We start from the raw sequence: 27,315 nt of genomic DNA, 5'->3' as shown, positions 1-27,315 counted from the left end.
AAGTTATTATTACTCCTACAAAGAAAATGCCACACATTGCAATTATTATTGAAGCAAAAGAATATAGTATTTAAAAGAAAAATGCAAAATTATAGTAGCTGAACACAGAACTTTACACCAATTAAAAAAATTTCAGATCTTTTTAACAAACCTACAAACAATAACAGAAATGTATTTCCAGAAATCAGGGAAACAACATTAGAAATAATAGAAAGAATATAGGGATTGATACATCAAGTTTACATAAATTTTAATGCCTGTCAGTTTAGGATCAATATTTTAATAAAAGAGGCCAGAAATGTAAATGGTTGCATCATTTGATGAAGAATTACCAAAGAAAAACACTGCTAACAAACAATAAAACATAAAAAATTGCAAAAGTGACAGTATCAAGTTCATAAAATGTGCACAAAGTAATCTACTAAGATATCAATTACAAGGTAGCATTGTTTGAATGTCAAATGTACAAAGACAAAACAGCTAGACTGCAGCATCTCACCAGGATATTATAACCTGTATACTCTGGAATGCCCAGTCAATCCATAACAAAATACCAATCCTCATATCAACATTAAAAGACAACAATGTCAATGTTGCTTTCATCCTAGATACTTAGCTCACTTCAAACAAAAACATTTACATTGCAGCACTCAGTAACTCCACATATCATATCCATCATTTATTTGAGTAAAACATTTCAGTGGAATGACAGTGTATTACGCTTATATATCAACGAACAATACAAAAAAGCTCATATCCCTAAAGTCTTTTGAATGTATAGGCTTCAACAAAAGTTTTTCATGAAGTAGAAATTCTATGCACTAAGAATTAAGAGATGCAAAATGCTTCAAGGCCCATTCACCCCATACATGCATGAAAAAAGCACATAAAAAAATGATGATGATGATAGATGTCAAGGTAGGTAATTCTTATGATGAACTTTACAACTATTCTCTTTTCATCTTCTCCATTTTCTAATATCATGATCTGTAGTGCCAACATTCACCGAAGCAACAATTTTGAAAATAATACTAAAATTCTTGGACAACTTTAAAAATCCCTCATGTTTCAAAGTTTTGATAAACCTATCAAGAAAGCTGCCAATATAATAGATGTTAATCTCAAAGTCAGTACTGAATTAGCAGATTTACAATCAAAGGATTTTCAACAACAACAATAATTTTTTTTTTTTGAGACTGCATTATTCAAACTGTTCTTCCATTTAAGAAAGTAGAGGGAAATTTGGCAGCTATTTCTAGCATGTGTTCCGCGAGCATATAGAACCTTCCTTATTCTCATAATGTATGACTAATAAATGTTGTTTTAAAAAAATAACATCTCAGTGAATGATATAGAAAAAGACATGCAATTAACATTGACCATAGCAAAATACTTTAAAATACTACACAACAGAAACCCTTCACATCACTCAAAATATATTAATGTTCACAACTGCAAACATATGGATAAACAATTATATGCATCGAATTATATGACAAGACTAAATAATTTAAATTTCTCTAATAATTTTTTACCTTGCATCACAAGTTTCTATGGAAGGTAAATTAAAACATAAATACTTATACACTGATTGCACAAAAGAAAATCCTTACTGAATGAAGATAAAAGTAAAGCCAGAAATCAGAGAAGAAAACTATGCAATAAATTGATCCACACAAAAATACACACTAATATGTTGAATATCAATCACTGTGTTCTGAGATGTTATTGAAAGATAAAAAATGAACAGTTTCCACCAACCATGAATGCTTCTATATCATCATCATCATCATCATTTAATGTCTGTTGTCCATGCTGGCATGTGTTGGATGGTTTGACTGCACTGGCATATTAGAAGGCTGCACCAGACTCCAGTCTGATTTGGCATAGTTTTCTATGGCTGGATGCCCTTCTTAATGCCAACCACTCCAAGAGTGTAATGGGTGCTTTAATGTGTCACTGGCATGGGTACACTTTGCATGACACCGGGTGTGTTTACATGCCATCAGCATGGGTGCCAATTTGCATGACACTATCTGCCACGACTGCAATTTTCTTTGGCTTTATGGGTCTTCTAAAGCATGACATAATGCCAAAGGTCTTAATCATTGCCTCTGTGAGGCCCAACGCTCAAAGGGAACTCAGCCACTTTGCCTCCATGAGGCCCAACACTCAAAAGGAACTCAGCCACTTTGCCTCCATGAAGCCTAATGTTCAAAAGATGCTCTTTACATGCCACCAGCATGAGTGCACTTGGCTTGATGGGTCCTCTCAAGCACATCACCAAAGGTCTTGGTCACCAGTCATTGCCTCTGAAAGGCTCAAAATTCAAAGATCTTGCTTCACCACCTGGTCCCATGTTTCCCTGGATCTACCTCTACCTTGGGTTCCTTCCACAGTTAGAGATCGGCACTTTGTTACACAGCTGTCTTCATCCATATGCACCACAGGGCCATACTAGTGCAGTCATCTCTCTTACACACCACATCTGATTCCTCTTATGCCTAATTTTTCTCTCAAGATGCTTACACTCTGTAGAACAGGCACACTGAGGTCCTTTGTTTCCAGCAGGGCTAAGAGCTCTCTGAACTTTGCCCAGCCTAATCTTATTCTCACAGCTGTGCTCTTGGAGCATCGACCTCCCTACTAACTTGGTCACCTAGATAACGGAAGCTATCTACTATCTCTAGCCTGCCAGTTGATGGAGTCTATTTTCTGCACATTGTCAATGTTTACTGTACCTGTGCACCCTCCCTGTTAACCTTCCTCTGATGTTGCTGCACTTTTTATGCGCCCAAAGTTTACACTGGGTGCATCTTATGGAGTTTCTACTTACACCTTTTCTACAGATTGAGCAGGACCATCTACCTGAAGGGATTTGTGATGTGTCTGCATTCCTACTTGCTAAGACCTTAGTTTTAGCTAGGTTAACTCTATAACCCTTCGATTCTAGACCTTGCTTCCATACCTGGAACTTCTCTAGTTCAGATGGTGATTCAGCAACAAGAGCAAGATCATCAGCATAGAGGAGCTCCCAGGGTCAGCCTGTCTTGAATTCCTCTGTTATTGCCTGGAGGACTATGATGAATAAGAGGGGGCTGAGCACCAATCCTTGGTGAACCCCTACTTGTACTCTGAATTCTTCGCTGTATACATTGCCCACCTTCAACTTACTGGTAGCGTCCCTGACCAGGGCTTGTATGGCTCTCACCAACCACTTGTCTATCCCTAGTTTCTGCATTGACCACCACATAATGGATCAGAGGATCCTGTCAAAAACTTTCTCTAAGTCAACAAAAGCAACGTACAGAGGTTTATCTTTGGCTAGGTATTTCTCTAGCAGTTGCCTTACCAGAAATATAGCATCATTGGTGCTTCTATCTGGCACAAAACCAAACTGCATCTCATCTAGACTAACTCTCTCCCTAATTATTTGGTCTATGACTCTCTCTCCATAACTTTCATCACCTGATCCAACAGTTTGATACCTCTGTAATTATTTCTATCTAAAGTATCACCTTTACCTTTGTAGAAGTTGACTATGGTGCTACTACACCAGTCATTAGGTATGACTTCTTCATGAACCATCTGATTTACAATACAGGTGACTAGACCATAACCCACATGACCAGATATTTTAAGCATCTCAGCACTGATTCTTGATGGGCCAGAGGCTTTCCCTGTCTTCATATCCTTAATTGCTTTATCTACCAGGTTACTGTCAATTCATGTAGCTGGTCTGTCGACAGAGTCAACATTTGACAGACTCTCCTCCTCCCATTCATTTTCCACATTCAGCAGTCTGTCATAATGGCATCTCCAAGCCTCTTTCTTTGCAGAATCACCATCATCCATGCAGACACATTTCTCTCCTATGACATCACAATTTTCTCTCATACAGTCTTGCAATCCGAAATACTTCAGTTCTTTGGTCCCCACAATGCTGAACATATGCAAACTTCTTTTCTGCTTCTCCCTTGGCTAGATATACCTGTCTCCTAACTTCCCTTCTGGCTGTCTGATACTGTTCCCTGCTGCCCTCACTCTTTCAGGCCTGTTTCTTTGCTCTAGTGGCCCTGTCTACAGTAGTGTTCCACCGCCACATTACTCTAGGTCTGGAAGGCCTTCGCACCAACCACAGATTTGGTCTGTGGCACTCAGCAAGCTATCTCACAGAAATTCCCAGTTGCCCTCTATGTCACAAGTTTGTAGCTCCTCCTCCCTCTCATCAAATTTCACAATTAGGATGTCCCTAAATCTCTGGCCATATGACCATTTAACAAAAATACTTTCTTCATTTATAAACTATAAAACAACACATTTTTCTAGTTTCTGTTTCCCTAGTCTCATACACAAGGAATCTGGTTGATCAGATTAAGATTCTTAACAAGTTTATCATAGTTGTCCCCTTTAGACTAGAGATGCACAGTATGGTTCAAGAGGACCAGAGGTCCATACCAAGTTTTGGAAGCCCAAACTGGATAAAAAAGTATAAAATGACAGAGTATTTGGGTTCACAGATATAATTAATTCTAATCCACTGATAAATCAAATTATTAAACCTTGCATCATTTCAGTTCCAGCCATATGATTTACAGTGGCAAAGTTTTCTGCTGTTGCTGATATTTTTTACTAAAAACAAGAAACAAACTAGAGATAAATGAATGAGGAACTATAAGGCTGAGATTAATAAACTGATTGAAAATTACTACTTGTCTTGGCAGAAAACATCATGACCAGAGAAACCACAATTTTATTTTAATTTGTATTAATAAGACAATCTAAAATCTAAATCAACCAAGATTAAATTTACATCTTTCTTATACAGTGCATAATTAATTTCTTGATTGAAAACATTTATATCCTAATGCAATTGAAAGTCAATTTGTAGCTGGTGGTCCATGAATATTTCTGGAGGAATTTTGTGGACCATTTCTGAGAAAGGTTGTGCACACTATTTTAAACAGTATCAGGAAATTTCAAAAATGTCTTGATTTAAAAAAAGGAATTTACTTCACAGCTCCTTCTTATCTCATTTAGTTTGTTCCCAAGATTGAACCAGCAACAACAGGAAACAGTTTTGGAAATTTATGTACAAAACACTTGAAGTCCAAAATAAGGAGTAAACTACCACTAGCTGTAAGAAAATCTCTTCCAAAGAAACCATTCTATGAAACAGATTATAATTTTATAAACTTCAAATAATATACTTTTTGTATCTTTTGAAACTATACTGAACATAAGAATCACAAACTGCTTGTTAATAGCGCAGTAGTTGTGCAATATAAAGTAGTAGTAATCCTTTCTACTATAGGCATAAGACCCAAAATTTTGGAGAGGGGGCAGATTAATTATACCAACCTCAGTGCTCAAATAGTACTTATCTCAAAGGATGAAAGGCAAAGCCAACTTCAGCAAATAGAGACCAACATGCAAACAATTTTACCAGTTCGCTGCCTTTTTTAATAATAATAATAATTATTATTATTAATAATATCAAGAAAATTCATGTTCTATATATTTGATTTAGTGAGATTTGCTTTTGGAGATGGATGCTCTTCCTACAACCAATTAAGAGTGTGAAAGGAACATATTTATTGTAGATCTCAAATGATATCTGTTATCTTTAAGAACAGAAATTATTCTAATCCTGAGCAGCTGCTGATTTGATACAAGCACAAGTGCCCCCCACACACTAAAATGATGTTCATATTGCTGAAAAAGAGCAGCTGCTAAAAAAAAAAAAGAAAAAAAAAGAATTCTAGCTGCATTAAAAAATAGGCCATTCTACTGAATAGCAATACTTCATTCACTAATATATAACAATAACTTACAGACCAAGATACTGTATCATCTCTTCTGTTGTTGCTACAATGACTCCTCTTTTTCTGATAAACTGTGTACCAAGTCTACCCAATTCACTTGCCTCTTCTCTTTTGACATATGTATGTTGTCTCACCCATCAAATGCTTCACTCAAATCTTTATCTCCAGAAATACAATCCTTTGGAATTTCCCACCTATACTATATTTTTTCCTGCAGACAGCAACCTACAGATATTCAAACCTAATGTAAAGGCCTGTAAAAGTCACAGACATTACCCCTTCACCTAATATGCATATGCACACATTCAACATCTCTGATGGTATCTTTTGTAAGACTAATTTTTGCAAAGACACCAAGGAAATAGTTTTCTATTCATTGCCAAAGAGAAATTCTCCAACCTCATGTAGTTGTGAATGCTACAAAGATTTAAATACATTCCAGAATAAAGCCCAGATCTCATATCTACTGGCATTCAGAAAGAAAACTATTTATCTGATTAATAAATCTTCTCTTTCTGGAAACCTTTAATCCCTGGCCTATAATTATGGTACGTTTTCGCTTTGCTCTTTTTGCTAACAGATTCTCTGAACTTGCTAGCTGGATCCGAAATCCAAATGAATAAATAAATAAATAAAGTAAAAAGAATCCCGAATAGCGATGCTTCCACTCTGCCATTTCATAGAAAAACCTCAAGGGTAATTACAGAATGTTCATCAAAAGAGATATTAATATGAAGATTATATCTAAGGTACAGAGAAGTTCACCTCACTTGTGTGGGACTCAGTATGAGATACAACCAAGATAGATATCAAAAAGTATTATGCTCAATTCTCAAATAATTCCTCTAAACCTTACACAGGAACTTTATTTTATCGACCCCATTCCCACCCCAAAAGACCAAGGGCAAAGTTGACTTCAGTGAAATTTAAAAAGAGCAAGAAAAATACTGCAAAGTATTTTGTCCGACATTAATAATTTTGCCAATTCATTATCCTATTATAAAATATTATTAATTCATATAGAATTGATAAAATATTACATGCATTCATGTTGAACAAAAAGAGAAAAAGTAATGATATGTAGCAGTTCAAACTGCAAAATGTTCCCAGATCCATGGCTTTCAGTTTAATGAGTATCAAGGAAACAGATTTAACATTATAATTATACTTCTTACATTAATGGTATATAATATAGTGGCAATCTCACTAGTATTGGCATCATGAAAAAAAGCACCCAGTACACACTGTAAAGTGGTTAGCATTAGGAAGGGCATCCAGCTGTAAAAACTATACCAAAGCTGAGCTTGGAGTGAAATAGCGCTGCAGATTATTGGATCCTGTCAAACCATACAATCCACGCAAGCAAGAAAAATGGATGATAAATGTTGATGGTGAAAGGTATGAAGCTAGAATAATTTTCTGTCTTTATCTAAGACTGAGTGCCAAACATTATTTTATTCATATATTCATAAATCAAAACTAGGGGCTTGCAATAACCATGAGTCCTGTCCCCTGTCAGCTACATAAAACTATTTTTTAAAAATTTAAACAGTTACATAGCATCAGGTGAGTTAACCATCAAGTAATATTTAGCATAAGAGTTTGAAAATTCAAACTCAATCAAATTTCAAAAGTTATGAGACTTCCACATTCATAAATCTTAAAATGCTCTTCAACAATTCAATGTGAATCATTAAATGAGAAAACCTCAATATAATGGCATGAGAATACCCCAGTCCCTATATCAACTAAAAGTTTTGAAAGATTAAATATCTTTATAGGTTAGTCACATAAAATGAAAAGAAACTTATAAAACAATGAAATTTAATTTACCTTTAAAATTTGTTTTTTCTGCATTAATCTGCTGCTAGCTTCTAACTGACCCAACTCTGCAAATTCAAGGGCTCTTTTTTCCAACTGTTGCAGTAGCTCATTTTGTTGCTGGAATTCTTCTTTCAGTGTCTATATAAATAACAGTTGTTACTAATATATTTTGTTTAAATATTTGATTGTTGACTGACTACAGCATAAAACTACAACAGGATTTCTTATTTATACAACTGAGAAATATATAATCAACTGTGCTTTAAGAATAGATAACTGAAGGCAAATTAGTTTATAACCCTGCCACCCCCACCCCAAATGGAAAGTTATTAGATTTATGACATTATCAAAGGCCGGTTAATCAATAAAACCAACATTCTGTTTCATTCAAAATTCTTCAAGTCAAGCTATCTCTATACTAAAAGTTATTCAGAACACTTGAACTTCCTATTCAGAGAAAAGATGATAAATTAAATTTCAACACAATCTGACAGTCAATAGAATAATGCTCCTATAATGAAGACAGTACTCTTTCAACCTCATGATCATCAAAAAAATACAAGTAATTTCTGTATTGAATGTTACCTAACTGCAATACAACCAATAAATCAACAATCTGTGTTCACCTCAGGTCTGCCTCTGCTTATTTTACTTGTACTTCAACAGAATTCTATTTGTTCTATGCATTTTACATAAAGTTAATAATACTCAAATTCCAAACCATATTATATTAAGAACCAAATATTCATAATTCAAATTTAATTTAATGCTTCTGTTATATTTCTTCTATCAGTTATCATAAAATATTGATATTTTTAAAGTGAAGACCATGTTCTTCCTATTTTTTTTTCACTTCTGCAAAACAATTCTTTTACAGACTTTTTAAAAATAAAGTATTTTCCTCATGTTCAAAAGGAAAATCTACCTCCCTATTGTTGGTTACTGAATTTCGTTTTTGAAATATATAAAATCCAGTTTAAACAAAACTATTAATTACATTCACAAAGGATTAATTTTCTATTCATTATTATCTCCAAAACAAATAGTTCAAAGTATTAACCAACATCTTCTGAAATATTTCTGTTATGAGAATTTTTAAACCCTATTCAAATTGGTCTTCATAGCCAACAGGTTTTCATCTGTAATTAACTGTTTTTTTCAAAACTTCACTGCATAAATTTTGGACAGCTAAAACAGCCTGATTACTCTATGCCTTGTGTGATAAATAATAATTATCTAAAATTTTAAAACAATATTTTACCTCATATTCACGAGGACTGTCCTCAGCAAGTATATCAGCATCCAGCAGGGATTGTAAACGATTTGATATATCTGTCATCCATTCAGACATTTCAAGCATTTGCCGTTCAGTTTCCTGGGCCTTATGGGCAGAATGCTCCAAATGTGTTACACGGTTTTGAGCCTACAAACATGCCATTATTCAATGATAGTTGCAAAAATCACCTTAACTAAATACTTTATTTGTCTTTCAATAAAATTGTCTAACAAAAGTTTAAAATGCATAAACCTAATATAATAAAATGCAAAGAAAATGATTTAATATTTGTAAAACATTTTTATTTTAAGTATAAAACAGCTCTTTTATCTAAAATTTATCACTATTAGTTTTGAAATTCAGGATTTATTAGTTTCATTCTAGCCAATAGTTATCCTAAGATTATGTAACAAGAAAAAAAACTACACCATTTGAAAGTTTTTTTGTCTTGTTTTTCATTCTACAACCACTGTATGGTATTGGCTGCCGACAATACTGTCAAACATGTTTAAAAGTGGAGAATATATTTTGCCCTTGCCCTGTCGCCTTTATGCTGTTGTATAAAGATAACTGGATTTTTAATTTAGAATAAATGTCCCTTTCAGTTTCATGTGAATATTAATTTCTTACATTGGCTTGATACCTAACAGGGAAAATAAAATTGCATAATATTCTTGCCCTTCTTAAAAATATTGCTAATTTAAGCAACTGCATCATGAAAGATTCATTTAAGCCATCTAAAAGCACACAAAAATTGTTATATCCCTCTTCATTTCTTGTGGTATCAAAATTTTCATCACTACTGCAACTACTGATACTGTTGAAACTTATTTACTGGGAAGTTCTTACAGACCTCAGGGAGTGTTGTTTTTTATAAATGGTTAACCACTTAACACCAATCATTTGTTAGTAGCTTCCAAACTTCATTCTTTCGTCATTTTAGACCCTAGTTTGTGTATATTATTATACCTTTTTTCTCCCTCATTTGCCATGATAGCTTTGTATTTTTACTTACCTCCACCCACTATGCATAAGTATAAAGTAATTCTGAAAGAAAGACCTGCAGAATGGTGATAATGATACATATTAGTTTGTGAACAGGCAAAAGAATGGAACCTGAAAGAGACTGATGACAACTAGTGTCAAGAGATCAAATAATATCTATACAACAAACCAATATATGCCTAACCTCAACAACAGAGAGATAAAAAAAAACCAAGCCCATAAGACCTTGCCAGTAATTATGTGTCAAACAGCTGCAGTAGAACTGTCAGAGACCAGGGTGTGGTTATGTGACCTGGTCACTGACACATCAAGAAATATATGAAAAATCAATATAACAGTTGTTTCCCTGCCACCACATAGCTAAAATGGCTCTTTCACAATGTAACTGCTTCAGTATCAATGCATGGTCTCAGATCAAGTCATTTGTCCAACAACTCTGAATTAACTAACATAAATGAAGGAAGATGACTTCAGGTAATAGCTAACAAGGTGGAAGCATGCTTGTTCTACCAATTTTTTTTATGCCAACAACTGATTTGGATCACTTTTACACTTATATAACATGAGAAAAACAACTATATATAATTGTTATTGTTTTGTCCCAAGTTAACTTTGATCAAGTAAGCCTTTCATCAAAAGCATTCCTATTTTTTGCAGGCCATGCAGTCATCTCCTTCATTGGCTATATTGACTACAGAGAAAAAAAGCCATGATAATGATAATATTGAGTTGCCAATATAACAAATAATTAACAAGATTTCAGGTGAATTCTTTAGTTAACTACATTATATATAACATATTGCATAAGTTAGCATTCTGTGAAAACTCCTATTTTGTTAGATAAAGTCTGTTGCCTGATCTAAATTAATATTGTCCGAAAGAATTAAGAATTCTACATACTGGAAAGCAAAACAAGGAAGTATGTTTGCCTGCCTGGGATGTAATGATGTATAGCAGTGAATTCTAGCAAAATAGCAGAAGATTTAAGAGGCAAAAAGTATGATTTGACAGATAAACAATACCAACTTAAGAAGCAGACTGAGAAATAGCAGAACAAGAATTGTAGACATTAGAGCCACTAATTATTGCATGCATAAAGGACGTTTGTTGGTTTGAATACAACAAATTAGACGAAAGAAGTTTGAAAGCTGAAACTTATAGTTACCAAGACAGACATGTTGATTGATAGATTTGGTCTAAGACAGCTTTATGCTTTACAGTGTGAAAAATATAGAGGAAAGATAAATAGAAATAAACTATTCTTCTGATGTATTCATTCCATCCTATACTCACATACAAAGCAAGCAAATTGATGACACAGGAGAAGAGGATATGATGAAATTGTAATTACTTTTTACTTATAAAGAAGCCATGGATGATAAACATTCGAAAAAAGTTCAGTAAAAATTTTACAAGTTTTAAGGGGATTCCTCTTCAGATTAATATTGTATCAAAGAATATCTAGTGAAATATATGTACACTTGTATTTCTTACAGAGACAGATAAAACCACCATTTTCATAATAAATGGGATAAATGTTCCCTTATATATTAGTTTATAAGGCCACTCCAATTTTTTTCAACTATTTGTCTTTCTTCCCATGTCTTTTTATTGTGTAAAGTGGTTATTATAAGGAGCTGATCTTCATGTTTCCTTGTATTGCTTAAATAACACTTCTTGGTACCCTCAATACACACCATTACACACAATCTTTTCTTTATTCTCTTCTTGTGTTTTATACACACTTTTCTCTGGCTATTTCTGCTACTGTAGGAAGCAGTTTATATCAGAAATTAGATAGTGAAGTAAAACCAAAACAATTTCTCCATTGTTAGTACTACGAGAAACATGAGTGATGAGTGGTATAAAATGAACTGTAAAGCAATGTTTCAGTATGAATCAAGATATATCCAGAATTATGTGCATATTCTTACTACTCATTCTAGTGCAAATAATAAGGTATTGACAGGTTGCTAAGTAAGATGAATGAATGGGATAAGAATAGCATATTCTACAGCCAGGTCTAGAAATTAGATATCAATTCACAGATAAAATATTAATAACATAAAGGAATTAAAAGAAAGAGAAATGCCCAACTTTTAAACATAGTTGCTGAGATATTTAAAGTATCAGAATGGGAGCCACTTGCTTAGCTAATTAAATCACCTTGAGATGTATTATTACTTGTAACTAGTTTGGCAGAAATATGCTCAACTGCTACAAAAATAAAGAAGCACCAGTCAACAGAATTTACACTGTCCCCCTCCCACCCCATAAATCAAATTTAAAAGTAGTAGAAAAGACCATATCAAAGTTAACGCAAGAGAGACTGCAATTCAATAGAATGCAGTTTAGGTTTGCACATGACTCTGGAGTCATACATACTAAATTTCTGATAAAACAATAAAAAAAATAGTTCTTAGTAAAGAGCAAATAACTCCTGGCTTGCATTTGCTAACTCAAGAGAAGGCCTTTAGCAAGGATCTATACAGTTTAATGTAAAAATCCATGGAAAAGATAGCTAGAGAGGAAGAGTTGATCAAGACTCAAACACTGGTCTCTTCAAAATAAAATTCAGAAATGGATAGTCATGAAAACTTCTATACTATGAAAATTAGTTTTTATTGCAGAATCAAAGAATTTCAAAACAAATTCTTGAGAAGACAAAAAATGTAAAAGTGAATACAGAAAAACTAAGCTTTCAGTCAGTAGCTGAAGCCATAAAAGCTCAGTTGCATGATGTAACGGACTGTCTGCAGGTTTTACATGAAATAAGACATCTAAGTGTACCAGAATAGGAAACAGTACGAACAGTCACTATCTGGAGATCAGAAAGTGATCAAATCATAAATTCTATTATTTAGGTGATATTTAACGTAGCAGCTACAGCTAGTACCAAAGTTTGTTATGGTTTAAAGGAGATGGAAGATCTTAGGGAAGTGTAATTGCTTTGGAAATAAAGGGTTTTTCTCTCTGATACAGAAAAGTAAAGAACATTGGAATAGAAATTTCAGCAATTGGAGTAGATTGAGCATGGGTGCAGGTCATTAACTTACAGAAATGATTGGGTATAAGTGAGAAAAAAGCTACCAAGTATAAAAAGCACTACCTAATACATGCAGACCGGACAGGACAGACATGTATATTCATTATGCAAATGAGAGGACATGTTATAAAAAACTTCTATGATTCAGATGAATAAAGATACATCAAGCCTAAGAATGTTGGGTCTCACATATAAAATGGCAGAGGTTTGTGAAAGATGGTATGTAACATATATTATTAAAGAATGCTAGCATCAAAAAACAAACATCTAAATGCTGTTTGTTTATTATCATGTTTCAAAATATAAGGAAAACACATCAGTTACAACAAGATTATATTAAGGGTAGAATTATCTTCTCACCAAATACAAAACTTTTTTGGACATTAAAAAGGGACAAAAAGTTACAATGTGAGAAACTTCCTTTAATTGTAACAATAAAATATATGAATTTTATATACTGGATATATTTTGTTTGCCTCTAGCTCAGTTGGTAATATACTTCTTCCATAATACAGATAAAAAGAAAAGGAAAAAATATTAACTCAGCTTCTTGTCACACCTTTATAATATTCTTAATGATAATAATAAGATTTGTATCTATTTAAGTGTGACTATATAAACTCAGCTTTCATAGTGGTTTTTAAAAAATTTTCATCTTAATTTTCAAACTATATCACAATCACATTATTTACGCACATCTTCAATATTCCTAGATTTGCAAATATGCATTTCTTTAGGTTGGATTCCCTCAGAAAATTTGTTTCCAACAAAAGGTTTAAATAACAATATACTACTATCCTAAAGCAGTTACTAGAAATAAAAGTTCTGATGATAAGTATATCTTTCGTACGTGCATGAGCATATTTATTTTTTAAACTACTTGTGTTCAGAGGTGGATTTTAATGCTCCAAGTCACAACCATTAGACTTCTTTCCAGCTACTCCTTCCTTATATAATGTGGGATAGCCATGTATCTTCTCTACAGCAAGACACCAACTCAACAAGGTAACTTTTGAGTTACCTGGTGACCTTCATTAGTACCAATGTCACAAAAGATACACACTACCCTCTGTAAAGTAGGTGGCATTAGGAAGGGCATCCAGCTGTAGAAACTATGAAAAAATAGAGCTCAACACAGTCCTCTGGTTTGTTGTATCCTCTCAACTGTCCAACACATGCAAGCATGGAAGATGGATGTTAAATGATAATGATGATGATGGTATGATGCAGGAATGGCCCTGTGATTAAGAAGTTTGCTTCCCAACCACATGGTTTCAGATTCAGTGCCACTATGTGGCACCTAGGTCTACTACTATAGCCTCTGGCTTACACAGTCCTATGAAAGTCCTATGAGTGGATTTGGTAGAATGGAAACTGAAAAAGAACCCATTGTAAGTGTGTGTGTATGTTTGTTTGAGGGTGCACACATGGGCTTGTCTCCATGCTCTGACATCATGTGATTGTTGTAAATGAATGTCATTCATTTCCAACATTCTGTGAAAACATTCTGGTCATGGGGATATATTACTCTGCTTGGAAACAGTTGTGGGTTGGTAACAAAAACAGCTCGGACATAGAAAATTTGCTTCAGTAAACTCCATCTGACCCATGCAAGCATGGAAATGTGAGTGTTAAAACGATGATGATTGATATATAGTTGTGTTATATATATATATATATATATATATATATATATGTAAATATACACACAGGGGGTGGACAAAATAATAGAAACACCTAGCATCATAATTTTGAAATATCTATAAAACAGTCAAAAGCTTGTTTGTTTTTATGTTTTTTGATTTATTATTAGTGTTGCTTAATATGTTTTGCTAAAATTGCTGTTTCTTTCCAGATATCATCAGAAAAAGGTAATTAAAATTCATTAAAATGACAGATCTATTAGACTTTCAAAGAGATCAAAATTGTTGGTGCCCGTATGGCAGACGCTAGTCTAATGAAAACAGCCAAAATGTTTGGTATATCAAAAAGTACTGTTTTGAAAGTAGTGACATCATTTGAGAAAGAGGGGGAAACCTCCTCGTCGAAACAAAACTCTGGAAGCAAACCCAAACTTTCCGATAGGGACCGTCGGACTCTTACACAGATTGTTAGAAAGGATCACAACAGTACAGCTCACAAAATTACTGCAGAGTTTGATGACTGAGAACCCAGTTTCCACAAAAACTGTTTGCCGGGAGCTGCACAAAGCCAGATTTCACAGGAGAGCTGCAATCAGAAAACCACTACTTTCAAAAACAAACGTTGCAATGTGTTTAGAGTGGAGCAAAAACCTATAGAATTGGTCCCTAGAGCAGTGGAAGAATGTTATTTTCTCAGATGAGTCATCCTTTACCCTATTTCCAACCACTTGACCAAGTATACATGTGGAGACAGTCAAAAGAAGCATTTGACCCAGATTGCTTTCTTCCAACCGTTAAGATCTGTGATGATCTGGGGGCTATATCTTGGAAATCTGCCGGCCCAATATCAATGAAAATTTATCATGCATTTTAGAAAAGCAAGTAAGGAGTCGATATCCTTCACATTGTCACTACAAGAACTGGACACTGTTATAGCTGAAGAATGGACAAAAATTCCTTTGGAAACAATTCAAACTTTGTACGAGTCCATACCTCATAGAATTCAAGCTGTAATTACTGCCAAAGGTGGTCCTACCTTTTATTAAAATAAATTTGTTTGAAATTTTAAGGTGTTTCCATTATTTTGTCCAACCCCTGTATCTTAAACTAGCAGTATCGCCCGGCGTTGCTCGGGTTTGTAAGGGAAATAACTATAAAGCATTTTTAGAGAGTTATAGCCAAAAAATGGGAAAAAAATGATGGTAAATTTTTTTTTTAGTTAAAAAGGTGGAGTTGCGTCCCCTAGACAGTCTGTGGTTTGTGTTTCTGATTCTCGACCCCATGTCGAATTTATCGATTTTTTTCAGAACTGGGAGAACTTTTCAAAATTTTGGCTGCGTTAGTTTTGAATTATGACATTGGGCTATGTGTGTGTCAAGTTTCATCAGAATCGGTTGAAAGCCGTGGTCAGGGTGAGGGTACAACGTAACAGACACACAGAAACACACACAGACAAACTGCCGTTTATATATAGAGAGATTTCAATTAAAAAAAAAATTCCCACATTGGCATCAAAATGTTCTTGATGGAGGAAGTTGATAGAGAGGAAAGAGGTAAATTCAAAGAGCGAAAATGGTAATGACTCTACAATATTTAATAAGGACAGCAACAACAACATCATGCTAACAGTCATTAATCTTGTTTTTATGGCAACTAAAAGCGTTAACATCTCAGCCAAAGCAGATGCATTGACAAACTACAAAGACATGCAAATATAAAAATTTATACTCCCATATGCAACAAAATAACAAATGATGAAACCTCAAAAGAAAAAAGAAAAAGGACTTCACATTTGCCCATCCTACAAGTCATAGGATACCCCATTCCCTCAAGGGCAAGACTGAAGCTTTTAAAAAAAAAAGCAAGATTATTACCCTGAAGTGAGGGTACTTTCTGGCTAAGGAAATAAATAGCATCTGAATCAGAACTATTTTGTATAGGTACAACAATAATCAAGCTTGGAAGTTGCACTATGTGACTCCAGCACAAATCAAAAAATATCTGGAAGACAATGTAAGTGGAGTGTGTAGTGAGGAGACTGTGTGGAATGATGATAAGTGGTCCAAGCCATGTGCATGTTCCAGGAATTTGTGTGATACCATGCTGCCTTACATGTGTTAAGCTAGTGTGGTGGCAATGGTGGAGGAACATAGCTCTTAACTTGTGTTCTAAAAGTTAGTCACAATTGGAAGTCTTTCTGAAATCCTTGAATATTTCTGTTTCAAAGAGTATGAACAGACACAGGTGGTTGTGAATAGGAAATGCAAATGTTACATTTACAGTAAAGCAAACCACTTTAAAGCATTGAGTCCCACAGGGCAGAAGACAAAAGCTGTGTGCCTTCTTCCAACTATTGCAACCACTAAAATAGCAGCAGCTGCAACAACAACTTCTAATTCAAAGAGAAAGGGGCTCATGAAGAAGGGTCCCTACTTACAACATCCAGCTATCATTTGAATGAACAAGAATCAAAGAAAGCATCAAAAATTCTGGAAGTAGGGGGATTGAGAAAGAGGCACAAGGGAAAACAAACTGATGTTTAACTTTCATAACCCAAAGTTTTGTTTGCACAAGGACTAACAAAAACTATGAAGTGCAGCCAGACCAACAAGCCAACAGGCAATCAACAATCACAGTAACTATAATAGCTACAACTACAGTAACAAAAAGAGCTATAACAATGGCAACAGCAGAAACAACAATAATAGCACAAACTCGTCAATGATACTGTTCTCTGAAGAGGAACAATGAATTGGTGAAATTTCTACAAACAAGGGCAAAATATATTATAACTGACAGTTTTGGTGCATTCAGCTGGATTTCTTTAGCTGTTAAAGACATTCTTAGGGACCTCTTACACATTAGCATTATTGGAAAGGGAGGATGTCATCTACAAGACATACGGGCTGTTTGAGTGTAGCTTTAGGAGAGAGGTGTACAAAAGTTGTACAAACCAACTCAGGCAGTACCAACAGTTATTATTTTGATTTTCTTAAATTGTCAATGTGAACTTGAACAAAGATTACCATAGACTGTTCAAAGTTTTAAATAGTTGGCAACATGGACCACAAATTCATAATCTGTATAGTCAACTTAAATGGAACAAATGGAAGCTAAGACACCTTTCCAGTAAGGAAATATTTTGGAGACTATATTAGCAAAACACATAAGTTGGGTGTGGAAGATGATTAACAATAGGTGACTCCTACAAAAAAGGAAAACCAGGATAGCTTTGTTACTTTTGGTAAAGAAGTAGCAATAGAGAATAGAAGAGGAGCTGACTAGAAAAGGTATCATAAATGATGTGCTGGTGGAGAGGAAAACCTTTAACCATAACTTAAACACAAAGCATGAAGGATACACTATCTGTATAAGGATGTGTGTACAGTAATATAAAGGCAAGTGAACTATTTAATAGGCTAGAGTAGTAGAGACTCAGTGATAAAGTTACATTTTGATCTCGCACAAACTACAGTAGGCACATACCATCCAATTCTGAGCAAATGTGTGTGATTTTTTAGTAGCATTTTACCAAACTCTTTACAAGGAGTAAAACTGGAAATGGTTGATATCATTAGCACACAGAAAGACAGACTTGTTGAACTAATGTGCAAGGGCCAAATCGTTAGGATTTGTGTATTACAAAATAGAGAATACTGAATGATCGACCTTACATTGCTGCATGCTTGGTAGCTATCTATTATGAGTGGCAACAGACTGCAAATATTCCCAGCCAAGTGGACTGAAAGGTGGTGATACTGTTGAGGAATGATGGAAACAACACGGGCATGATAGACAATTTCAGGTCCATAACTCTGTTAAGCACAAAGTTAAAACTTTTGGCAAAGGTACTTGCCAAGAAGTTGGCACTTGTCATTAATAGTATAGCTGGAAATGCATAAATTTTCACAATCCTTGGTAGTTCTAACCACAACTTTTATCTTGAGCAATCTAGTGTAGATATGGTTTAAGTGAAATGGTGATCAATTTAGATCAGCCTAAAGATCATAAACAGGTTCAACAAAGCAGCTACCCTAAGATCAGCTGGGTTCAACCCCATTTTCAGAAGCTGGGTTGTTGCAAAGTACAGTGACATCTGTTTGGCAGTCAAAAACCAAACAGCTACTCCTCTGAACCATTTTGCATTGTGACTGAAGTGTGTCAAGAAAGCATCATCTCCTTTCTTTTGTATGTTTTGCTGGTGGAGCTATTGTTGTGGTGGTTGGAGATATTGACAAACATCCTATTTCAACTGGGTCAAGTGAAAGTCATGTCCTCATCACAGTGTCGGACACTTTGGAAATCTACATAGGTGGTACCACACTACCAAAATACCATGAAGTTACAGGAACACATATCAATCAGAACAAGTCAATGTGCATGCAAATTAAAGGGCTTGAAAGATCAGGAAGAAGTGGCTAATGCCAACATTTTATTGGTGTACTACCCTTTGACCACCATGCCTCATTTGAGGAAACACCTGACTAGAATGGGACACATGTTCATTTACTTCTAGCAGAAGTGATAAGTTTTACTGATAAAGAGATCCATCTGCTGCCAATGCTTACAAGTCTATAGTGTAGATCAATCTTCCACTTGCTTTTTACAAGGAAAAGTGCAACTGGTCAGCCCCTGTCTGGTGGTTAGGGTGAAAGAAGTTGTGTGGACACAAATTGTTTCAATGATAAAAGTCCCCCCCCCCCACTTCTGACAAAGTCCTCAACAACATCTTTAAGGGGAAAGTGAAAGTAGAGAGGGTAATGCTAATTTTCAGTTGTAGAAGAGAGTGGTGTCATCAATGAAGTTAAATAGGCTTGCTGATTACGCATTGTCAATAATGTAAGAAACTGAGCACTTCTAATGCCTATGATACATTTGAATAATCTGGGACTTTGTGTGTTGTGTGTGTGTGGTTGCCCCCACAAATTACTCTAGGTAAATTTCTTAGCTGTTAAGGGCCTTTTCTCTTTAACATTTTCTTTTTTTCCAACAGTGTATATTTCATTCATGTACTGTCTCTTGTGCCTATAGTAGAAAGGACTATTATTATTATTATTGAAGATGTACAGTATCCAGTATTGTGATGTTGTAGATTAAAGATATTGTGTCTACTTGGGGTTTGTACTATCTGTCAAGTCACAACAAGGACCACAGAGAGACAGTTACTGTTATTATTATTAAGGCAGCGAGCTGGCAGAATCGTTAGCACATTGGGCAAAATGTTTGGCAGCATTTCGTTTGTCTTTACACTTTGAGTTCAAATTCCACCAAGGTCAACTTTGCCTTTCATTCTTTTTGGGTTGATTAAATAAGTACCAGTTACACAATGGAGCTGATGTAATCAACTAACCCCTCCCCCAAAATTTCAGGCCTTGTGCCTATAGTAGAAATATTATTATTATTATAAATCATTTTCATTATTATTATTATTATAAATCATTTTCATTATTATTATTATTATTATTATTATAAATCATTTTCATTATTATTATTATTATTATAAATCATTTTCATTATTATTATTATTATTATTAAAATCAGGAAAAAAAAACATTCATTAAATTAGTAAATTAACAAAAACTGAAAAAAAAATTTTTAATTTTAAATTAGAAACAATTAGTAATATTTTAAACTGTTACTAAAGGTGATGGAATGGCAGAATCATTAGTACATTGGAGAAAATACCATATAGGATTTCTTCAAGCTCTATACATTCTGAGTTCAAATCTCACCAAAGTTAACTCATCTTTCATACTTCCAGGGTTAAGAAAAATAAAATGTTTCAGTCAAGTACTAGGATTGATTTAATCAATCAACCCCACTCTCCTAAATTTCAAACCATGTGCCTATATTAGAAACAATTATTATTATTATTATCATTATCATAATAATATTTTAGTAGTGTTTAAGTGAATATTATGTTATGTTTGATAAAAATGTAAAGTATTAAAAGGTAAGTAATAAAGATACTGAACTATCAAAATTTATTTTTAAATATAAGCAATTTAAATCTCAGTCACTTACCTTATGTTCTATAGATTCACCAAAATTTTCAAGCTGAGCCAGTTCTTCTTTGACAAGATTTACCATAATGCTATTGTTTATAAGATCCTGAGATAATTGTTGGATACGTTCCTTTGTGTCTTTAGGATGATCCCTCATTAAGCTTTCTAGTTCCTGGTATATATATACATACAAATATACAATGTATTTATTAGAAAAATATTAAAGCATAACACTAAAAGAACAACTCAAAACATGCCTATGCTGTGTGTACAAGTATGAATGAAACAATTAATTTAAAAAGAAGTATTAAAATTAATAACTATTTCTTACTGATGGATGGTATATCAACTAATTTTCATTTGAAATGGCTGTGTAGTTAAGAAGTTTATGTCCAAATATGTGGCTTTGGTTTTAGTTCTAAACCAACCAGAACCTTGTGAATGAATTTGGCAGAGAGAAATTGAAAGAAGCCCAATGTGTTTATGTGCATGTGTGAGTGCATATACACACGTGTTTGTTTGTATTTAGGCTCTATAAAAGCTGCTCAGTGCAAGCATTGTTGCTGTTGTCACTTCACTTCATACCTTCAAAGATGTGTGAAATAAATGATCCCATATTTGAAAAACAAGCAAATGCTAACAACAAGGACATCTGGCAGTAACACACTGCCAAAGTAATATATTCAACTAACCCATGCTAGCATGGAAAAATAAAAGTAAAATGAACACAACTGGATTTTCAAAGATATATGTGAAATAATTTTAATGAGTAAAATAAAACTTTCACTTTACCTCAAGCTCTCCTGAAATTTCTTCAGCATCAGAGCAGTTTGCTTCATGTTGAATTTTCTTATTTAAAGCTTCTTGAAAATTTTTCTCTGACTGAATCAATTCTAAAATTGTAAAATTAATCTGAATGATTTAGTTACAGAAAAAAAACAAAAAAACAGAAACAAATATACTCAAGATATTTCCAACAGACTAATATAGATTATAAGGACAAAGGCTATAACACAAAATGGACAGTTTTAGAAAATTACAATGTTATTCATATGAAGAGAAAATTTTTTAAATAATGTATTTCTGCTTAAAAGATATTTCTTGTTTATCTATGTAAAATAGGGGAGAGAGAATTCTCTCCAAAAACAGATAATTACAAGAATGTTAATTTTATAATTTAGACACTTTTTTTGATGGCTGCTTCAATGAAGTTTTAACTGTAATCCAAGTTGTTATGGCTAATCATTTCATTAAAGGATTCACTATTTCCATATGAGAATAAATAGGTTTTAAATTTTTATTTACCATAATGAATGGCAGTGATTTAACCTTTTTGATATCTACCTGCCTATGGCACCTAATGCCTGATTCTATCACCCAAACCTCTTCTTTTAAAATGAAATAAATTAAAACCTTCCAATAAAATTCCAAATGAAGTAATGTTTGAAACATCACCTTAATAATGAGTTACTTGACTAAATCTTTCATTATCTTCAGAATTAATTTTAAAAATACAGGGTATTTCAGCAGGAATATGATAACAAAAGCATTATGAACCGGGATGATGCCATTGTGGCATCTATGGTCAAGGCACCTAACTCTGCATATGCTAGTTTGCCAGAGTGAATGAAAAGCAGGTTCCCTTTTGCTTCATATTTAAGTAGTTAGCAGTAAGAGCATCCAGTCATGAAAACAACTGTTCAATCAAAAGATTATTCCATCCTCACAAGCATGGAAAAAAGATCAAGAGAATCATATATGTTGGAGTGGTGGGCTCTGAGTAATTTGTAGGAATGAGGGTTGGTTAAGTCATAGTTAGTACTCTTGGGGAAGAGATTTTCCTGCTTTTTTGCAATCAGCTAAAATGTCATATACCATTCAATAGTTACATAATTCAAATTAGGAAGAGAATCTGGCTGCAAAATATCAAGTTCCAAAAATTTATTTGCTATGAAAATCAGTTCATCTCATGCTAGGATAGAAAAAAAAATGCAAAATGTTTTTAAGGAGCACAAAATATAATGACTATTTTGAAAAAGGTATAATTTAAACTTTCAGACATAAATAGAAAATTTTAAAACGAAATCATAAATTCAATTATAGGTTAAACATGAAACAATGAAAACCACATGAAATACAATTATCAAAATTTATTTTTTGAGATTGCATATATGGGTGCAGGCACGGCTGTGTGGTAAGAAGCTTGCTTCTCAACCACATGGTACCAGGCTCAGTCCCACTGTGGGACACTTTGGGTAAGTGTCTTCTACTATAGCCTCAGGTCAACCAAAACCTTATGAGTGGATTTGGTAGACGGAAGCTGAACGAAGCCCATCGTTTATATATATGTTTGTGTGTGTGTGTGTGTGCGCGCGCGCGCGTATGTATTTACGTATATGTGGCTTTGTCTGCGTTTGTCCCTCCTCCACCATCATTTGACAACCAATATTGGTGTCTTTTAAAGGTTTGGCAAAAGAGACTGATAGAATAAGTACTAGGCTCACAAAAAATATGTCCTGAGGTCAACTGCTCCAACTAAAAACCCTTTAAGATAGTTCTCCCTCATTGCCACAATCGAAATGACTGAAACAAGTAAAAGAGTAAATGGTAATTATTTAGTGCAGTAAGTCATACCTTTAAATTTATACCACTTCACATCACTTTGTTCATAAACAGTAGAATAGTAGATAACTCGCTGGTAAACATCTTTCCAAAGAGAATTTAACTTCATTAAAGCACGTCCCATCTCCTGTAAGCTTTTGCTTTTATTTAACAAAACATTAGCTTCCGAGTTCAGTCTATTTATCTCAAGTTCTTTCTCCAAAACTTCTTGCTTCAGAGACTAAAATTGAAGTAAAAATAAACTAAATTTTATATTACAATAAGAGCAAATTTCTTTTATAACACAATTTTAAATACATTTCCATAGTATTTATTATTTGTTGACTAGTAAGTGAATGTGTATGTGTGAGTGAATGCACCGAGTTGTGGATCTGTGTGGAGTTATGTGGGTGTGTCTGCAATGCATGAATGTCAGTCTGACAGCTTATGAACAAACAAGAAATTGTTCTCAAAACTTTAATTTTTTTTATAACAGTACTAAATTGATAGGCCACTGAAGAAAATAATGTTGTAAACTACTGTCACATACTTGTAACCTCTTCAGTGATTCTTCCATGTGGGATGGAAGAGTTGCTGAAGAGGTTACGAGTATGTTATGAAAGATTTCCAGACAATGGACATTTTGTTAACCCTTCTCTAAAATTGATGAAATCAAATGAATTTTATGATGTTAAGTATGTATGAGCTTGTTCTTTTAATACATCATTACAAAAATATTTATTTGACAAGACTGATATAAAGTAATACAAAATTATTTAGCTTTAAATTAAAATAGTACATGGATGACAGGGGTATACGATTATAATAGAGAAGTTAAATTTCTAAAAATTATACTGTACCTTGAATTTTTTATTTTTAACTAACAAATCGTTGATACTATCCACTGCATAATCCTTGTTGTTGAGTTGCTGTTTTTGTTGTTCTGTCCACTTAGTTAAGCTTTCCATTCTGGAGAAAATATCTTTACTGTATTTGATTGCATTAGCAAGACGAGTGTTCTGTTCTTGGGCAAGAGTAACAACACTATTCCACTTTTCATTCATATCTTTCACCTGTTCTTTTATGTCTTTAGTAAATTGTTCATCAGCATATTCACACAGTTGATTATGCAGTTCCCCAATACTATCAACATTTTCTTGTAATGTTAAAATATCTTCAAGAACTCCCTATAAGTAAATAGAAAAGATCAGTATTGCAACAATCACCAGACATTTTTTCCGAAACTTTTTTTTATGAAAATAATTTGTTTTAAAACGATTTGGTTATAAAAAATATTTTCAAAATTTTAAAATAACATCATATGTTTTTCTTTAATATTCCTGTTAATTTTTAAAAATCATTTTACATGATTCATTGATGTGATTGACTATAATTTAAAATTAAAATAACTTCATTTAAGAAAAAGAAAAGATTGTTGTATTACAATTCTTACATTGCTTTCATTCATTTGAGCAGCAAGAGTTTGTAAATCTCCTGTTGCTGGATCATCAGCCTGTAAAAACACCTGCATTTCTTTCGTCCAGCGGACCATGCCAACCAATTGATTCTATGAATAAATTAAGAAATATTCAGTTATATTTAAGAGTCAATGACTAGTTTGGAAGAGAAAACATATTTTCACAATTAATACAAAATTAATTGGATAAAACAAATATAATGATGAAAAGATAATCCACTTTGCATTACTGTTTGAAAATGATTGTAGATTTGTAATGAAATTATTTTTGTTTATACCACTTAGTATAGAAAAGTAATTACTATCAAACAGAAGAGTTACATTAAAATACATTTTTATAGAAAAAGTAAAATGGTTTTTCATAATCATAAAAATTACAATGTAAAAAATATTTTTTAAAAATATTTAACTAACAAGTAAGAATTTAATAACTCAATCCTATAAAAATGTAATTATGAAAATTGGATTAATTCATTCCAAAATGGCATAAACATATTTTCAACAAATTCTATGTAATTAGTTCTTGATAAAGTACTTTAATCATTCTTGTGGGTAATGAGAATTTTTAACTTTTGTTTTTATAAAAAGTAAAAGTGATTATTTTAAGAGATTGTACCTGAAATGACTGCAGTTGTCCAATAGTTCTATCGAGAATATCCATACGTACATCAACTGTATTAAAAACTTCACTCCATCTACAGTTCAAGGATATTAAATCAGTCTCAAGAGATTTAGCTCTCTCATTGCTTTGAGATTTCTTTACCAGTTGTTGGCCTGTTTTATTCACATATTCTAAACTATGTATATGTTCTTGAAGATCACTTCGAAGTTTCTAAAAGAGGAAGAAAAAAAAGATATTGTATGTGTGTGTTCATTCATCTGTATATCATTCATACAGCCCAGTAACAAAGAATGATACTGAATCTACCCACATTTACTCCCCTCTACCACCACCCTTATCACTCTACCTCTCTCATCCATGACAATGACATTGTATCTGTTTGTACCTGATACACCCTACCATTACCCTTTCTGTACTGCCAGTCATCATTTATTTGAAGTCCATCACTCACTGTTACCATTCTCCACTTATTATTCATCTTTCTCTCTCTCACCAAATCACTAGGTTTCTGCTATCATACTTTTGTTCCATTCATCTACCCATTCTAGTTCAACTTCTGTCATTGCTCACCTACTAGGTCATGTTGACCTGATCTAACAACACTTTTCAATTTTACAAATTACAAGACAATTCCAATTGTGATAGTGCCAGAATGCATTCAGTACACTCTACAAAGTGAGTGATAAATGAGTGGAAACAATGTGGGGTCAATAAGGCCCCTTTAGTCCTTTGGGGATATAACATCCTTTTTGGGTACTGGTGCCATAATAAACTGCACCTAGTACAGATGGTGATATGAAGGACATCTGGCCTTAGAAACCATGTAAAAAATGAAACATACAAGCAAGACATCTACGAGAGCAGTAAATCCTGATAAGAATTGTCTTTGACTGTGACTACCGACAAATCCATGCAGTATGGAAAGCGGATTAAAAGGATGTCACTTTCCATTCTGACATGAGTTGAACAGTTCTTCACAGACACAGAACAGTCAAGCTCATTCCTCTATGCTTTCTTTGTTAATTTAAAGCAACATGACCAATAGGGTGGGTAGAAGAAAAGGTGGTAGCTGAAAATTAACTAGGGTGAGTGGGGAACACTATTCTGGTGAAAGTGTAGAAGGAGAAATGGGAGAGGCAATGTTAAAAGGAGTAATGCAAAAAGAGACATTAATTCCAGAGTAAAATGAGAGAAACATTAATGGCAGGGACAAACATGTGAACAACAATTATGTTTGCTGGTGAGGGGAGAAAAAGAGAGTGAGGAAGTGATGGAAAGTAATAAAAATGGTCAGTGGTATGAGAGTGGGAAAGATGTCACTAATGACTGACTGGAGAAGAGGGAGTGGTGACTAGCAGTAGAGAAGAGTAATGTTATATGGTAACAGAGAACATGATGGAAGGGAGCAGAGAGTAGAGAGATGTGGATTGTAGTAGGCCAGCAATGAGCATGCTCATATCTATTTTCCCTTATTGCATGGGTTACATAGTGCAGTAACTAGGAGATGAAAGGGGTATTGAACAGAAAAGAGGAATAGCAAATAAAGAATTAGCTGGTACAAAACAAGTGAAAAGCCCATATATACACAGACACACATACACACACACTATATCCCAGCCTCCATTACTACCACCATTTCCATGTATGTTTTGCCATGCTTACACATGCGGTTGGATTTTCTCCAGCATCATGTGTCACCAATCATCATGGTCCTTAGTCATCTTTGTGAAATGCCATCAGTTTTCACCACTTCATCCCAGTCTTTCTTGGTCTTCCTCTTCCACAGCTTCCATTTAAACAAAGAGCTTAGCAATTCCTCATACAGCAGTTACACCCTATATACATCACAAGTCACTACCAGTGCATTCTTTTCTCTTGCACACTGCACCCATCTGATTCCACTTATATCTAATTTTTCCCTCAACTTACTTGAACTTTGTTATTCATGCACACTAACACTATGCATCCAGCAAAGTATGCTTGCTTAATTT

The 27,315-nt window shown here is 33.8% G+C and overlaps 1 protein-coding gene across 8 annotated transcripts in view; it reads right to left on the bottom strand.

Moving 5' to 3' along the window:
• LOC115232614 (dystrophin) overlaps positions 1 to 27,315 on the bottom strand; it is a 744,226-nt gene that overhangs the window by 493,156 nt on the left and 223,755 nt on the right. For 6 of the 8 annotated variants that reach the window (XM_029802603.2, XM_036512501.1, XM_029802604.2 and 3 more), the window contains 8 exons: positions 25,319 to 25,534; positions 24,679 to 24,792; positions 24,086 to 24,412; positions 23,259 to 23,466; positions 21,417 to 21,517; positions 20,644 to 20,796; positions 8,911 to 9,072; positions 7,659 to 7,787 (listed from right to left, as the gene is read on the bottom strand). In XM_029802603.2, the coding sequence (XP_029658463.1) occupies positions 7,659 to 7,787; positions 8,911 to 9,072; positions 20,644 to 20,796; positions 21,417 to 21,517; positions 23,259 to 23,466; positions 24,086 to 24,412; positions 24,679 to 24,792; positions 25,319 to 25,534 (1,410 nt within the window). The remainder of the gene's footprint in view (positions 1 to 7,658; positions 7,788 to 8,910; positions 9,073 to 20,643; positions 20,797 to 21,416; positions 21,518 to 23,258; positions 23,467 to 24,085; positions 24,413 to 24,678; positions 24,793 to 25,318; positions 25,535 to 27,315) is intronic. The other 2 variants (XM_029802605.2, XM_029802606.2) reach the window with 2 other exon arrangements.

Source organism: Octopus sinensis, linkage group LG2 (assembly GCF_006345805.1).
Source record: "Octopus sinensis linkage group LG2, ASM634580v1, whole genome shotgun sequence".
NCBI classification, from domain to species: Eukaryota; Metazoa; Mollusca; class Cephalopoda; order Octopoda; family Octopodidae; genus Octopus; species Octopus sinensis.
The sequence above is the reverse complement of the archived record's forward strand: the minus strand, read 5'-3'. Positions and strand labels throughout refer to the sequence as shown.